Source organism: Microtus ochrogaster, linkage group LG4, assembly GCF_000317375.1.
Source record: "Microtus ochrogaster isolate Prairie Vole_2 linkage group LG4, MicOch1.0, whole genome shotgun sequence".
In the NCBI taxonomy this organism is placed as follows: Eukaryota; Metazoa; Chordata; class Mammalia; order Rodentia; family Cricetidae; genus Microtus; species Microtus ochrogaster.
The window spans coordinates 35,128,277-35,145,380 of record NC_022030.1 but is presented as its reverse complement, the minus strand read 5'-3'; the positions used below and the strand labels follow the sequence as shown (position 1 = coordinate 35,145,380).

At 43.2% G+C, this 17,104-nt stretch overlaps 1 protein-coding gene across 2 annotated transcripts in view; it reads right to left on the bottom strand.

Moving 5' to 3' along the window:
• Hdlbp (high density lipoprotein binding protein) overlaps nt 1–17,104 on the bottom strand; it is a 77,483-nt gene that overhangs the window by 26,070 nt on the left and 34,309 nt on the right. Inside the window, exons 1-5 of one of the 2 annotated variants that reach the window (XM_005361374.3) lie at nt 13,450–13,543; nt 10,069–10,133; nt 8,530–8,642; nt 6,241–6,398; nt 4,854–5,069 (exon numbers count right to left, since the gene is read on the bottom strand). In XM_005361374.3, coding sequence (XP_005361431.1) covers nt 4,854–5,069; nt 6,241–6,398; nt 8,530–8,605 — 450 coding nt within the window. In that variant the 5' untranslated portion in view covers nt 8,606–8,642; nt 10,069–10,133; nt 13,450–13,543. Of the gene's footprint in view, nt 1–4,853; nt 5,070–6,240; nt 6,399–8,529; nt 8,643–10,068; nt 10,134–13,449; nt 13,544–17,104 lie in introns of those variants that run through there. The other variant, XM_005361375.3, reaches the window with a different exon arrangement.

The window sequence follows — 17,104 nt, the reverse complement described above, 5'->3', positions numbered from 1 at the left end:
ATTAAAGGCGTGCGCCACCACCGCCCGGCCAAAAATATCAATTTTTCTAATTACAAAAAAATTACTAGAGTTTTGAGCATAAAGTTGACCATAAACTTCCATGGGCTTACACTGCTAGCAAAGTGAAGACGACAGAATCCTGGGGGCTGGCTGGCCAATCAGTCTAGGTAATCTGTAAGCTCTAAGAACAGTGTGACACCCTGTCTCAGGAAGAGGTGAAGAAAGATACCTGATGTCAACCTCCACATGTGCACATACCTGCACATTACACACACCCCTCTCTCACACCTGCACATTACACACACCCCTCTCACCCCAAACTTGCATGGGGAAACCAGAAAACCAAGCAATAGTGAACACTAGAGAAAGTGAGAAAGCATTAGTACAAAGACTGACTAATGGACCATGACCTGGCGCCCAGGAAAGACCTAGGTTACTGTGGGCATTAGGACTTGATGAGAACAGCCTCTGGCCACAGTGGGAGGACTGCCTTCTGCAAACAGTGCTGATGACAAAGCAGTCCTGTGGGAAGAGGAGAACCTGGGCCAGTATTTCACAAGACTGGAATACAACCCAAATAGTCAGAAACTGACAAAGAAGGACACCCTTATACGTGCAGGAAGAAAAAAAAAAGATAAATATTTTTATGATTTGGAAGTAGAAAATGCTTTTCTAACAATGATTCAACATAATAAAAACAGTAAATGTTAACTAAACGGAGCAAATATCTAGAGCAAAACAGAGATTAAAAATAACAATAAACTGAAAAATATTTACTTTTTATGCCCGATGAAGGGATTGGAAGTCCTTCTATAGTGTTAATTACCCCAAACTGAGCAAGGTAAACAATCTGACATCAAAAATGGACAGAATAACAGACTTTTCACACAAATCCTGCTGCAAATGAAAAGTATATTCCTGAAGTCGGAATTGACTTGGTTGGTAAAGTGCCTGCCAGCTAAGTTAAGGTCTGGCTGCAGTGGCACTAGTCTGTAATCCTAATAGCAGAGAGGAAGACAGTGGACTTGTAGAATTCAAGGACCAGCCCACCACGCTGGTTAGCAGCAGACCCCATTTCAAAAAGGAAGACACCAGGGTGTCATTTTCTAGCTTCCACAGACACAAGCACACACCCACATAAACACCTATATAAGCATTTGTCATATACAAACTGGGAAGTTTACTAAACTATGCCTCAGATTGGCAAAACCCTGAGTATTAGGTGACTGTGGCTCTTGTACTCTGCAGATGGGAGAGCAAGACATAAACTTCTAAGGGAGGGAATTTACTTGCTGCTGGCAGCCAAAGTAGATAATCTTTTCACCTAGCCATATCATTTCCAGGATTATCCCTAAAGATAAACCATTAAAAAGAAACAGCCTATGCACATGACCCCCAGCCCCTTTGTGGTCACATAGAAACAAGAGCCTACAAACCACTTAAGAGCTTAAAGTACAGCATACATATGGAGTCACACTGCTTTCTACAACAATGAGGAAAATCATTATCTATTGATACACAAGACACCAAAGAAAATAGAAAAAAAAAAAGCAACGTAGAGATCAGGGATGATGGCAAGTTGTATTCTGCTTCTATTTGTAAATGTAAACAAGGTGGGTGGTGATAGTGCATGCCTTTAATCCCAGCACTTGGGAGGCAGAGGCAGGCGGATCTCTGTGAGTTCGAGGTCAGGCTGGTCTACAAGAACTAGCTCCAGGACAGGCTCCAAAGCTACAGAGAAACCCTGTCTCAAAAAAGTAAAAGCAAAACAAAACAAAAAAATAAAATAAAAAGTAAATGTAAACAATGAAGAACATACACAGTGGTGTATAAAGGTGATAATGGAAAGGACAGGAGCACGTTACGTAAGCTAGGAAGATTTCTATTCAGCTTGACATAGTTATGCAAATATTGATATAATTTTGAAAAATTGAAATAAATTTCTATAGAAATAAATTTAAATAGAAAACTCAAAAAAGAAAATTATTGATTTAAAAATAATATTTTCTTCATGTTAAACAGAAATAGTTTGAATGAGTCATATTCCTTACTCAAAAATTTCTATCTGAGATTAACCTGAGAAAACTTTCTATGTTAGAAATGAAGAAATTCATATTATTGGGTGACAACAGAAAGCTGCCTGCAAGGAGAAACCCAGAGGAACTTCTCTGATCAAAGATGAGGCAGCTTATTTATCAACTTCTCCAAGCTCACAATGACATTTTATGAAAACTCCCTAGTATGGGGAAACATAACAGCTGAGACAGGACCATGAGTTAGAGACCAGCCTGGATTGCATGGCTGTCATGGTTCCATGACAGCCTGGTTCTCTCATCAGCAGTGAAGATGTGCTCAGAGAACCAATATGGTCTGGACCAGGAGTCACCAGCAGCAGCAACTTCTTTGTACCTAAGAAATTCTTATACTCCAGGTATACAAGTTAAATATTTACTGATTATGTAGGACCAAATGGCAAAGCATATTTATAGCCATTGCAGAAAAACGCTGGAAATTTTGCTCAAAATTTATTTAACATTTCTTAAAAAAAATGAACTAAACTTAGCTGGGTGATGGTGGCACACACCTTTAATCCCAGCACTCGGGAGGCAGAGACAGGTATTAGAGGCCAGCCAGGTCTACAGAGTGAGTTAGAGGATGGCCAGGGCTACACAGAGAAACCTTATCTTGAAAAAGCAAAAAACCAAACCAAACCAAAACTAAACTCAGTCCCTCAAACATTCGTGGTTTTTTTTTGTTTTTGTTTTTCAAGACAGGGTTTCTCTGTGTCTTTGGAGCCTGTCCTGGAACTAGCTCTCATAGACCAGACTGGTCTCGAACTCACAGAGATCTGCCCGCTTCCCTCAAACATTCTAACACAAAGTAATTCAAAGATGTACTAAAATGTGACAATTACCTGCTGAAGACTGATGGCAGAAAATAGTAAAGAGAAAAATTATTATTTTTTTTAATTAGTTAACTATTTAATTTATTTATGTTAAAGATCAAACCTAGGGGTCTTAAACATACTTTACCAGGCCAGGGGTGGTGGTACACACCTTTAGCCTCAGCATTTGGGAAGGCAGAGACAGGTGGATCTTTGTTAAGTTCGAGGTCAGCCTGGTCTACATAGAGTGTTTCGGAATAGCCAGGGCTATACAGAGACCCTGTCACCAAAAAGAAAAAAAAAAAAAAGCCAAAACAGTAAAAAAGGGCATTTTACCCATCACTGACAGCACCCCCAGACCGAGTGATTTATTTTAAAATTTACATTTTTATTTATTTTATGAGCATTTATGTGTGTGCTGTTGGAGGACAACTTGGGGGAACTGGTTCTTCCCTTTTACTGTGTGTTTCAGGGACTGAATTCAAGTTGCCAGCAGGTAGGTATTTTTCCTCACAAAACCGTCTCCCCAGCACCACCATACATTTGAAAACCACCATTTTCAACTTTATTTTCTTAAAAAAAGATTTATTTATTATGTATACAACATTCTGCCTCTATGTATGCCTACACATTTATGCTTGCATGCCAGAAGAGGGTACCAGATGGCTGTGAGCCACCATGTGGTTGCTGGGAATTGAACGCAGGACCTCTGGAAGAACAGCCAGTGCTCTTAACCTCTGAACCACTTCTCCAGCGCCCCCCTTCCCATTTTCAACTTTTAATGAATTTAGCCAGATCATCAGTGAATCCTATGAGTGAAGGACAAATAAGGCAGATGACACCCACTCTAGTAATCAATCACACCATCAGTTCATGGGAAAACAACAACAAAATCCATCTGTGATAACAAGTATCCACACCAAACAAGCTGAATATGAAGTAATCAAGCTCAAGGCATGGTGGCAAGTGCTTTAATCCCAGTACTTGAGAGACAGAACAAGCTCCAGGACATCCAGTTCTTGTTTCAGAACCAAAACAAAACAACCCCCAAAACCAAGAAATAAAGCAGTCAAGCTCTTAGCACCCAGTAACAGTTCACAAAGGAAAGCAGAGCAATTAAATACTAACCGTTTCACAAATCAATGGCATTAAGTGTGTGTGTGTGTGTAGGGAGATACTGTTAAGGAGACATGTGATGCCACAATCAAATGAACATTGAATTAAACAACAACCAACTTGAAAGATATCAGAGACGTAAGTCTAAACCAAGGGTCAAATATGAAATCCTTAGCATATCTTTTATAAATATAAAGTAAGATAATAGCACAATCATTAGACAGTATACTATTTAGAAGTAAAATGATATTTTTGGAGTTTGCTTTTAAAAATTCTCCTAACAGTTTTTCAGGGCCCAATATATATGAGTTACAATGTGTAATTCCACGATGATACCTGGGACTTAGAACCATCTTAGACTGTGCTGGCTACATCAGTGGCAGAGCAGGATCACTCCCCTCTAGCTTGTCTAGAGGCTCAGCAGTAAGTGGGAGTAGCCCCTATCTCTGAACAAACCCCACAGCATGGCACCTATCACATGGCACGTTAGTAAGATTCTCTGCCTTTTCTTGGCCTTAAGGAGAAATGCCTTTTATTCTAATCGTTCTCAAATAATTCCAAGTACTGGCACCAGACTGGTAGAAATAGAGGAAAAAGATCTGATCATTTACTTCCCAAGTTTGAGGTCTAGAAATTGAAGATCACTACCTACCTAGCAAGCTCACTGCTGTTAAGTGTCTCAAATCTGGAAAAAGCCTCATTTTTCAGTACATTTAGCTCAGTGGTTGATCTGACAGGTACCCCAGTTCTATCATTAATTTAGTGATTAGAATAAAATCAGAAAGGTTCTAAATGTTGCTGTCCTCTGGCCTGCACCAGGATCAGTCTTGATGCCCGGCCTAGCGACACCCACCTGTGTTTGCAGTCTAGCAACAATGTCTTTCCGGGCTTTCATGACTGCATCCAGCTTCCCTGAGACCATGATGGAGAGACCTTGGTCTTTGGCCAGAGAGAGCTCCAGGTGAGCACCAGTCCTCTGCATGATCTCAAGGCAGATTTTTGCTTGTTCACCTTCTCCAAATTGGTTCATGTCTTTATATTTTCTCTCTTCCAGGGGTACATGAAATACCTGTTCAGAAGAGACGCCCAAAGACAAAGTTAAACCATCAAAGAAAAGGAAGACTGACCACATGCAATATATATTTATTAATCCTTCACCCACTAAGCAGTGCTGTAGGCAAGGTAGTAAGGAGAAATCCTCCAAGATAGGAGGCTGGCATGTGGTACAGATAATAATGAACAGCACCAGAAACAAAAAGCCTGTTAAGAATTTAAAGGGAGGCAAGTGCCTAGGTCAAAACCACCAAGGACATAATAGAAAACCTTTCTGAAGAGAAAGCGTGCACCCATGATAGGAAACAGCAGAGGTAGCAGCAGGCAGGAGGCAGGGGCATAGGCGACATCAAGAATTTTAAGCTTAATAAATTCTGCTAAAAGAGCAAGGAGGGTTTCTGGAGAGTTGAGGAGGAGCAGTGGTGGAAGCAAGAGGGATCAATTATCCCTAAAAGAGGTCTGAATCATTCAAAAGATACATTTAACAAGACATGATACATTTAACAAGACATGATACATTTAACAAGACAAGATAGCAAAAGGTCACAAAGAAAAGATCAAGAGGCAGCTGCTTATGCACACGAGGGCAGGAAGTTATAGTTACATGGGTGATAATTTTCTATCATAACCAGGCATCAGTTCTACACTCAACTCTTAGCCCAATAGCTCAAGAGAGAAGGGGATTGAAGCCAAAGGAAACCAGGAAATAAATTAGTTGTTACCGACAGACTATTAACTTTTTATGTTTTTATTTTTTTCCTTTTTTTTAATCCTTCTTACTATGCAGCTCTGGCTAGCCTCTGACTCTAGAGATCTGCCTGCCTCTTGCTTCTGGGTGATAGATTAGCTAGGTGTCACAAAGCCCAGCAACAGATTAGCTTTTGGCTGTCATATGGATAAGGAAAGGCAGACTTCGCAGCCAGTGGCAACAATGAATAGAAAAGTACATGGCCCCATGAATCTGACAAATATGGCCTATCTCAAACTGTGTGCCAGTTGTCCAGAGTGCCAGGGAGGCTGGGTGGGAGGATCATGGAGGGTGTGCGCCACAGGAGGAATCGTAACCTTTTAGACTCCTCCACTTTACATACCCAAAATGTACTCATGACTGCAGACTCAAAAACCCTTTATAAGTTCTTCTTGCTTCCTACAAGGAACAGATAAAGCAAAAAGAAATGTGTTTCTACCTGAGTGATGACAGAGGCCTTGATTGGCCGGATCTTGTTACTCCAGGCTCCAGCAGGTTCTTGGGCACTTTCCAAGCAAGCTGCTTTCTCAGGAAGTGGAGGGAAGGCATCCTTGTAGGTAGGCGGGTCGCTTTCCTCTTCTGAATTTAATGTGGCAACTAGACCAGAGAACACAGATTAGGAGGAAAGCACTATAATTAAACATTCTATGAACAAACACAGCAGAAAGGTAGCAGGAACCCCCACTAAAACGTGGTGAGTGAGCAAGGCTACTGTTACACTATCCTCATTCATAGCTATGGGAAAAAAACCTCAGGTAGTCACCAGGCCAGCACCCTGAGTGTGCGAAATGGATGGGGCTAGAGATTCCCAGTTCCAGATATGTTAATGTTTTGCCCTCTACATGGTCCCACTATGAAAGGTAAGACAGTAAGTCCCATTTTAGTACTGAGATGTATAAAACCCTTGAATGCAAGCTTCTGACAGGTTTTTAGGTCCTCATATTTTCTAATAGTACAAAAGTAAATCATGATTATAAATGCTTGGCACATAGCACAAATTTAAATACTGCTTTTAAGAACTACCTTTTAAAGCCGGATGGCAGGGGCATACACCTTTAATCCCAGCACTTGGGAGGCAGAGGCAGGCAGATCTCTGTGAGTTCAAGACCAGACTGGTCAACAAGAGCTAGTTCCAGGACAGGCTCCAAAGCTAGAGAAACCCTGTTCTAAAAACAAACAAACAAACAAACAAAAAACCCAGAAGAATTAGCTTTTAGAAAGGTTCCACATTTCCCTTTGTAATGTACAATGGTGAAATTAACTCACATGGGGACTGTCTCTGATGGCCTCTCAAGCCAAGACAGGAACAGCAAGACTTGGAGAAATCAGAGCCTGACTATTAGTCATGTTCATGTTCCATGATGCTCAAATTTGTTCATGCTTTTGTCTAGTTTAACCATGATCTCCACAAAAACAACTATATAGATGCTTTAGATAATCCCATATCCCTAAGGCTAAGCAGTATCTACCAGTAGCAGGGCCCAATAAAAACACAATGGGGCACGCAGATATGGAGAGGACCAGACGACCTTTGGAACTAGATAGGACTCTAGTCTAAGTTCACTACTTCTGAGCCTGATGATGGTGGGATAAACAGAAGCAGGACTCTTGAAGTGCCATTTCCCTCTTAAGAAAGGAGAAACTACAGATAGCTGCACTTAGACTCCAGACAACCAGCAGTGTCTTAGGAATGACCAATACAGTGGTCACTGGGAATGAGTGGGTAAAGTGTAGCCAAGAAGTGAATTTTAAACGCTTAATTCATTCTAAATTTAAGAAATGATATTCATTTCCATTCTAGGGAAAACTTAAATATGGTCTAACAACCTAGAACAACTTATTTTTTTCATTCAAAAATTTTATAAAATCTAAATATAAATTAAAAATATTATCTATGTTTATTTGTATATGTGCATGTATATGCATGTTGAGCTGCATATTGAGGTTAGAGGACACTTTGCAGGAGTCAGTTCTTTCCTTCACCTGTGTAGGTGCTAGGATCAAATCCAGGTCAAAGGCTTGGCAAGTAGACACCATTACCTATTTGCTGTCTTGTTAGCCCTGATCAAAGACGTTTGTACAAAAATTTAGCATTCAAATCAAATGCCCTGCATAAACATATATACTAAAATTTAAAGAAAAATAACATAAAGTAGCTGGCTTTAAGGTACATATTCTTTATATTGAAATGTTGCAAGGACAATATTTTACATACATTAGGCTAAATGTGTTAAATGTGTAATGGTATACACCTACAATCCCAGAGGCAGAAGAATCATGAGTTTGAGATTGGTCTAGTTTAAACAGCAAAACTTTTGACTGAAAATATTTGGGAAAAAATTTACCCATTCCCTTTTATTTAACCTGGGTTTGGAAAACTTCCAAATTGCTTATGTGACTAGCATTCTAATCCACTGGACAGTGCTGGTCTCCATCTTGACTAATGGCCTTAAAGAGCACAGACGTCACATCTCACCCTCATCCTCAGAGGCTCAGGATGCTTCAGTCAGTATTTCAGCACCCCATAATTAGAGCAGCAATTTTGTAAAGGATCCCAGTCATTGCCAATTGCCATATTAATTGAATTTCTAAGAAACTGACCATACTTAGATCTGTTTCTGGAGTCATTCCTCACACCTGTCCAATCCCACTTGCAACCAACTAACATAAATTAGCAGAAGCCCAGTCTCCAAAGTTAATAAGGAAAACTTGTAAAGTAGTCTGTCACCTTTGATTTGTTGTGGAACCAGCCCACTTCGATGTTCAGCAAAACTCTCCTGGGTCAAAACTGCAACGGAGCTCATGGTTGATCTCACGTCCACACACAATCCTAGTAAGACACTACAAGAGAAAGGTAATCAAGGAGGAGACAACCCAAGTACAGCTAACTCAGTAATGTACTGTTTTAAATGTTTCAGTCAAGGTTTTTATCTTCTTACTGAAAACTATAGTGTTTATTTTCTGCACAAGCTTGATGTAAATTATTCTTCAGACTTTCAATGGAAGAGTGAACATGGCAAATTCAAGTAAAGTAGGGTTCTAGCCCATTTGATTAACTTTTCTCAGAAACTGTCACAAAGTAGACAAGATTTGGCTAAGAGACCTAAGCCCAAAGCTTAGAATCTGTACCACCTACCCATTGTGGAAGCCACAGTGAGAGGGCTTCAATAACAGCTTGTTACTCCCTCCCCCACCCAAAATCATGGGTACTTTGGGATTACTGGAACCTGCCACCTGCCTGACCCAACTTTGTTACAGATCAATCCAGGATCATTCTTTTAATAGCTATCTCCATCTTATTTTGTTCATATAACATATGCCTCCTGATGCTTTTAAGAACCATAAAAATGACAATTACTACAACTAGGACATGTAAGATACTTATCCAGAGGCCATAAAGAACCATTTCAAACATCTCAGGAAAATTGGGGGAGGGGGAGAAACCTCACAGTGCTTCATGTTGTCAGTAAAACGAGATCCACATATTGTGCCAAGTACCTCAACCTGCTGATTATCACAGGGCACTTTTGCCCAGTGTGGAGGAGAGTCACTCACGAGAGGAAACTGGCTAAGGCACAGCATTCCTTATTCCAGGACAGCCGTGGACATTGGCTCTGAAGGTCCCAGCTCCCTGTTTGTAATCTATGGTGCACTGCAGCGTTCTCAGGCACAGTTGTTAGCTTCTCTGCCCTTCTGTAATTTTTGGCAGCTTCACAACACCAGAGTGAGGAAGCACTCATTTTCTTTACACCACTATGCCAGTGCCTTACGTATATCACATCTTGGTAAAATGCAAGCACTTCAATAAAGTATGCAGCTGGCTGTCAATGGAAACACCTTTAATTCCAGTACTCAGGAGGCTGAGGCAAGAAGATCTCTCTGGTCAGCTTGGTCTACAGAGTGAATTCTAGGACAGATAGGGCTACACAGAGAAACCTTGTATCAAAAACAAAACACTAAAAAAATGAAACAAAACAAAAATCTTACTTTATTACAATAATGTAAAAACCTCTTCCCAACTTTACAAAGTATTCCTAAAGCATATTAAGACCCAAATTCTGAAAACAAAATAAAACATAATTCATGATTAAGATGAAAAGGACTAAAAACAGATGCAAAGCAGGACACAGCTGAAGGGCACATGAAGCCATGGATGTGCCTATTATGGCACAGAAGAAGCCTAAGAGGAGGTGGTTCAGGCTAGAACTAACTCACACATCTTTGTGTCCTAGGCACAGAAGTCTTCAGAAAGGGCACTCAAACTTACCAGCAAAATGGTCAGTAGCCAGAAAGTCCGTCCTGAGGTTGCCTCTGTCAGCCTGCCAGCTTTTACTAGTATAGGGAAGAGAGAGAGAGAGAGAAACAGACAAAAGTCAAACAAACAAAAAAACCAGAAAGGTTACTTATCCATGCTTTATAATTTAGATCCTTTCACCTCAAGAAACAACGGAACTAAATATTCTTTACATTTAGTTTCTAGTAATTGCAACAGTTAGGCAAATCTCTTAGGAAAAAAACAACTACAAAAGCTCTGGTCTTAGGCCATTAACTTTGAATAAGACACATTACAGTAAAACCTGAATCATCTAGAACTCTCAGGACAATTCTTCAAGGGATCTTAGAAGTGATCTGTACACTGGGTCCTTGTGACCTGCTAGACTGACTCTGCTGTAAAGCAGAATGCACGTCTTGTGCTTGAGCTATCAGAGTGCCCAAGGGCTCCTTGACAGAGAGAGCTAGGAGTGGCACACTCCCAACACTTGGAAGGCAGAGGCAAGTGGATCTCTGTGAGTTCAAGATCAAACGGGGTTTCAAAGCGAGACCTGCCTCAAAAACATCAAAACCAAAAGAATGCTTGTTAACTTTACAGTTTCTTTTTTCTTGCTATTGTCCTGTAGAAGTCCTTCAGTCCCTTCTAATCTACAAAGACTTAAAAATCAAGTCATAAAGCTTCAAGATTCCAAGGCCACCAAAGGAGGCCAAAAATTACATATAAATACCTTTTTTTGGTCTTGAGACAAGATCTCTCTATGTAGACCATGTTAGCCCTGAACTCAGAGATCCACCTGCCTCTGCCTCCTGACTTTGGGTCTAAAGTGTGTTCTGCTATCACTTCTTAAACCTTGATGCCCACCCACTTTACCAGGTTCATCCATGTGACCCTAACTATATGTTTTTGTCTCTGTGCTGCCACTGACTATTGCCCCTGCTTTCCAGGACAAGGTTAGTTTTGATACAGAGGAATATACAAGCCTACACCATATATTGCCTTGTGCAGACTGCAACACAGTCTCTGCAAAGACTCTTAGGCATGCCCCCACACTTAAGCATCCCTTTCCAGGAGTATTTACAACAAACCAAGTGACTGCCGAAAGCACCTCCATGTCTAAGCCTGCTGTCACTGCCAAGGAAGAAATTGGAGCAGAGCTTCCAGAGCCCTGGACAACTACAGACACCCTCTGGCAGCCAGGAACAGCAGAGTGGACTTCTAGAAAACTCCAGACAAGTTGACAAGACTTATTGGGGTCTAGCTTCTAGATTTTAAAGTTTGTCAGAGCTTGGGGCATAGAGATCACAATTAAAGATATACTGAACAGAGTCTGTTCAGGTTATCACTTGGTAAGGCTTTTTAAAAATTAACTCAAAACCCTGTTAAAGTCTTAATTTAAAATAAATACCTAATGCCCATTTGTAAATACAGACTTCATCTCCACTGTAGACTCTGGAGTAAGAAGCTTTACTTACTCCAGAAGTAAAGGTCAGTGCACGCCTTCCAGTTTCCAGTAGCGCACAGCCCGAGAGCCCAGCTGCATCTGGTTTACCAGCAGAACCTACGCAACAGCCCCTGTCTTTACACCCACCTGCTTTACCTCTACTGACAAAATTCACAGGCCTAACCTGCTGCACCTGGTTGTCCACACTGCGCAGCAGCCACTACAGCTGAACATGTGCCCTCCACTCTGCATCTCCATTGCCAAAACCTTCAGGAGTACAGGAGCCCATGATTTGGTAGCTCAGACTTTTGGTGGAGTGAATCATATGTTAGGACTGAAAGACACTGAGTATTATCCTAATTTTCAAATACCACCAGAGAAAAGAAAGAGTGCTCCTGGGAGCCCAGTTCCCGTGCCTCCCTGTAAAGGTTCTGTCGAGACAGGATGAAATCTGTACTCTTTCCTCTTCTGGTTGCTACATGTCTCCTACAGTGGGTGCAGCCCCTCCTCTCCAGAGTCTCCAGTCTCTCCCTGGCACCGAGGCCATCTCAACCATCTTTGCCACTGGACGCTGGAGTTAGTACCCAATGCTAACCTACAACTTTGATATTACAATTTGCTTTCCGAGAGACAAAAGAACATGGCAGAACGTCAGTTCTCAACACAGAACTAAATAAAGCAAGATAAGTAGAAGCCAGGGACAGCTTCTTCTACTCCTCCAAGAACCAAGGAGCAACAGGGACTTCTGCAAAAGAGAAAGGTGAGGCTGTGGCAGCTTGAAACCATGTGTTAATCTAGAAAACAGAAAAGGCTGTAAGTGAAGAATTCTACTTTTTTTTGCTTCTGAACAAGGAAGCGTTTAAATTGATTCCCCTGCGCTAAGTTGTGCCAACTTCTTATGTAAGGGCCAACAACTTGCGAAGAGAATTCAGACACGCTCCAGAAAGAATATCCTATCAACCTCTATTAGAGAGAATCAAGTTCTTTTACACTCTAGACCAGTCCTCATGGAGGGCACCAACAACTTCCAGCGTGAAAACCTTCAGCTGGGATTCAGGTTTCTCTTCCAAAGTTGAAAGTGTTTACTTTTACAGTCCTCTGAAGTCTTGCGAAGGTACCCCCCACAATAATATTCAAGAGTACAAACTTCAAAATTAAGAATAAAACCAGGCTCTGCTGAGATCAAACTCTTCAGTCTGTGACCACCAAGGCCGGCCTAGTGCTTTACCCAGCACTGGAAGTCAGAGACCCAGCCTGGGAGGAACTTTCGCAGATGCCACCTCAGCATGGCCCTCCCACCGGCCAAGAGCGCCCGCGGGCGGGGACAGGCTTAAAGGGACAGCATCCTGCTCGGCCTCCAAGTCTTTTATCCAAATTCGGTATTTTTCCGTAATGTATTTTTCACCCATGGACCCTGGGGCACATCCAAGTAGTACTTGGGCCTGGAGTCCTCCAGTGACCACGTAGCCGGACGCCGCAGGTGGAGGTGTAGCGAGACACCGCGCCGGACATAGGGGCCCCGGGTGAAGATCCCAGCCTGCCGCGCGAACTAGGGCGCCACTGACCCAGGTCCTGTCCACAGCCCGTAGGGCCCGTGTGGCCGCGCTGGGGAGAAGGGGTGCGGGGGAGGGGCCGGCTCGGTCGCCCACGTCACCAACCTGGCCAGGTCGCTCCCCTCCCCCACCGCGGCGGCTCGCTCGGAGAGCCAGTAGTCCAGGCTACCCGGGCCCGCAAGCAGACCCGCGGCGCGTGGCGGACTTGGGAAAGTTTCTGCGCTCCAGCGCGGCCATGCGCAGAGTGACACGTAGCGGCCCCCGCCCGTCGCGGTAGCGGAGACCAGGCGCCAGTGCGGCCGGGGAGCTGGGGAACCGACCCCGGCCGTGCCCAGCAAAAAGCCCCCCGCTGGCCCGCCCACCAACTCGCCCGATTCTCACTAGTGAGTGTGACCGCCCAAGAGCCTGTCCGTCTGTCGCTGCAGCTGCGCGGGAGAAGCCGGGACGCTCCGAGGCGCGGCGCTCGGGCCGCCGCTGCTATATAGGGCGGCGGCTCCAATCCCGCCGAGACACGTCAGACCGGCCGCCCGCCCCGCCCGCTGCAGGGTCCCTAGAGCGCCCGGGAGCCGACTAACTTCATAAGAGTTCTGCGGCTTGAGAGGGGGCGAGTTGGGAAGTTAGTTACTTACACTGTGCAGGCAGGCCCCGATATAAGGGTTCAAGGGTGCACAAGTCGAGGCCACCAGCAACAGTGTCACCAAAAGAGAAAAGCTCCGAGGACCTCACACAGTAGCCGGGCGGCCGAGAAAACCATTTTACCATCCCCCAGAGCACTCTCTGGTGGAGCACATCTCAAGGGTTCTGTTCCTCCTCCCCACCTCTACTACAGCCGGCTGCTTCATTACTCAATGACCAACAAACATAACAAACTCCGAAAACGAAATTTTATTTAGGGTCCCATCTGCACAGAGCAGCCTGCAGTGTGCTCCTCTCCCACCTATGCTGAGTTGGACAATGCAGGACCTCTGTTCTCAGGCTGCTGCTTCCTTCTTTGGAAGCAGGTTAGTTCTATCCTATTGTGTCTAGTGACAACTACTTGAAGAATTTGTAGACATTCTGAACCTGTACTGAGGTGACATGAACACACTTCTGACCTAGGCAGAGCAGACAGGTCAATGAAACCCATCAGCACTGGCTGTGACCATGAGATGGATATTACCCAGGATGACTAAAGGCTAGAAACCAATCAACCAGCTGTGTTCCCCACCTCACTTTTGACCAAGTTTCACTGTATAGAACTAGAGGTTCTTTGGTCGCAGCTGGGCCACCAAGTCTGGATAACATGTGCCTCCCAGGTGTATTTTTAGAGTGACACTGATAGGAGGAAAGGGCTCGAGAGGCTTTCTGCAGTTTTCAGTCTAAGGCTCATAAGGTTTTAAGCAGAAAGACTTGACACATGATTAGAAGTGTAGTAGCACTGTGCTGGGTATTACAAACAGCACAGCACTCAAGTTCTTGGCTTGAGGGACTGGGAAGAGCTGCTCTAATTGGGTTGACACTAAAGACAGGGCAAGGAAGAAAGAGGAATGAGATGCAAAGAATAAGGAGTTCAGGCTGGGGATGGGGGTTGTTGAATAGGAAAGTATATGCAAGTTGTGGTGTCAGTGTTCAGAAGCCCCAGAACTAGCAACACAAATGGCAAGAACATCACAGCCCTTCATGACATAAATCACTGAAGGCACAGAATGTGCAGTGTCTGAAAGATCCAAGGGCATCTCCAAACTGCCAGCAGCCACCGAGTGATACAGCTTCCTAAAGCCTCTCTGTAGGCACCAAGTTGCCTTTCCCTTCTGTGTTATTACTGTGGTCTGTAGGGTGCCTTTCCCTGGAGATGAATCAACCAGTAACTAGAACAAAAGTTTTTTTGTTGTTGTTGTTGTTACTGAGATCTCAGTGCTGCGGAGAGGGAGATGAGGCTAAAAGGGGTAAGGACCCACAAGTCAACATGTTTGCTGTCTAGGGACTGCCAGTGGAGTTAGGAAGCCAACACAAGTACAAGCTAGCCCAGTGCCTGCTGTACAAGGAGACCTCAAAGAGCTGGTTAAAAAATGTGGTTAGCTAGGTGTGGGTGACATCCTGTAAGCCCAGTACTCAAGAGGCTGATGCAGAGAGTACTGGGAGTTCGAGGTCACAGTGGGCTAAAGAGTAAGATGATATCTCAAAAATAAAACAAAGCATGGAATTAGTGAAGTTATTAAACCAAGGAAGGTGTGGTAACATTGGCTTGTGATCTCAGTACTTAAGAGAAGAAAGAGCCATGAGGATTAAGGAATTCAAGACCAACCTAGCCTATCAATTGACTTTATCTCAAACAAAAAAAGATACAAATGTTAAATGTGCACCACAACATATCCCAGATGCTCCTGGAGTGCTGATGAGTATGACATGACATGAGAAGTGTCAAAAAGTGACCACTGGCCTGGTTTTTCATACCTCAAGGAACAGGGAATAAATAAGCTTCCTGACTGCTCAGGGTAAAAGCTTAGAACATAGACACATTCTCTGAATTCTCAAATCATGATTCCCTAAATGGTGCACGCTTTTAATCCCAGCAGAGGCACAGGCAGGTGGATCTCTGTGAGTTCAAGGCTAATCTGGTCTACAAGAGCTAGTTCCAGGACAGGCTCCAAAGCTACAGAGAAACCCTGTCTTGAAAAACCAAAAAAGGGTGTACCCTAAGCAGAAAGTAGATCTAAGTGGAGAAGCAGAAGACCAGAAACAACAACAAACAGCTGTAAATTTCTGACTCTGCTAGGCTGTGAGATAAAAGCGTCTCTGGGGAAGCTCAGAGACGTGAGAATAGAACTCTAAAGGTTTGGGTTTAATTAAATCCCCACTACCCTTTCTGTCCAGGAAATCCTACCCTAAACAAAAATAATGAACAGAAAAAAGTAGGCACACTCAAGAAGGAATAAATTTTATAACAGGATAAAATATTCACAGATCAACTACAGTATAGAAGCTGAAAGTCCAAAGTTCAAAGAGTAAGATGCAGTGGAGCTGAAGAGATGGCTCAGCAGTTAAGAGCACTTGCTTTGCAATCATGAAGACTGGAATTTGGATCCCAGCACCCATGTAACTCACTTGTCACCCCCTTAAACACCCGTATAAAACATACCTCTTTAAATAGGGGTAAGGCGGAGAGATGACTAACTGGTTAAAAAGCACTCACTGCTCTTGCAGAGGACCCAACTTTGATCCCGAACATCAAAATCTAATCTCACAACTGTCTGTAACCCCAGTTCTAGGGTATCTGGTGTACTCTTTTGGTTTCCCTGGGCACCAGGCTCTATGCAGTACACAGACATATATCCAGGAAACACATGCATACACATACCCTGGCTTTGTCCTCTATTGCTACGAAAATTTGTAAAACTACAATTGAAGCAGGGCAGTGATGGCGCACGCCTTTAATCCAGCACTCGGGAGGGAGAGGCAGGCGGATCTCTGTGAGTTCCAGGCCAGCCTGGTCTACAAGATCTAGTTCCAGGACAGAAACCAAAAAGCTATGGAGAAACCCTGTCTCAAAAAAAAAAAGCAAAACCAAAAACAACCTACAATTGAAAAAATTTAATTAAAAACTTTAAATTATAGGATTAGACAGATACAAGAACTTGATGTGATATAACTACTAAAAAAACCTGAAATAATTAAAGACATAAACCACAAACAATAAAAACAAATACAAATGGGTGAAGATGTAATTGAACGAGGGGCCCACAGTCCAGTCTCAGCAAGCAGCAGAGTTTAGCAGCTTCAGCCATGTGAGTCTAGCTTCTGCAGAGGCCAGGCATATATCGGGGTGTCCCTGAATCAAGGCCTAGAGAGCCCATTTTGTGAAGCTGTGAAATTGAGGCCTGAATTGCCTTAAAGAACCCAAGAAGTTAGTGATGCCACCGCTGTGGGATATTTGCTGAGAAAAGCTGCGAACAGAAAGTGGAACCAGCCCAAAAGAAAGAAGTGTGTTGCAGTGAACAAAGCTGAATGGAGTTGGAGATCTGAAGAGAATTCTGATATAAGACATGAAAATGCATTT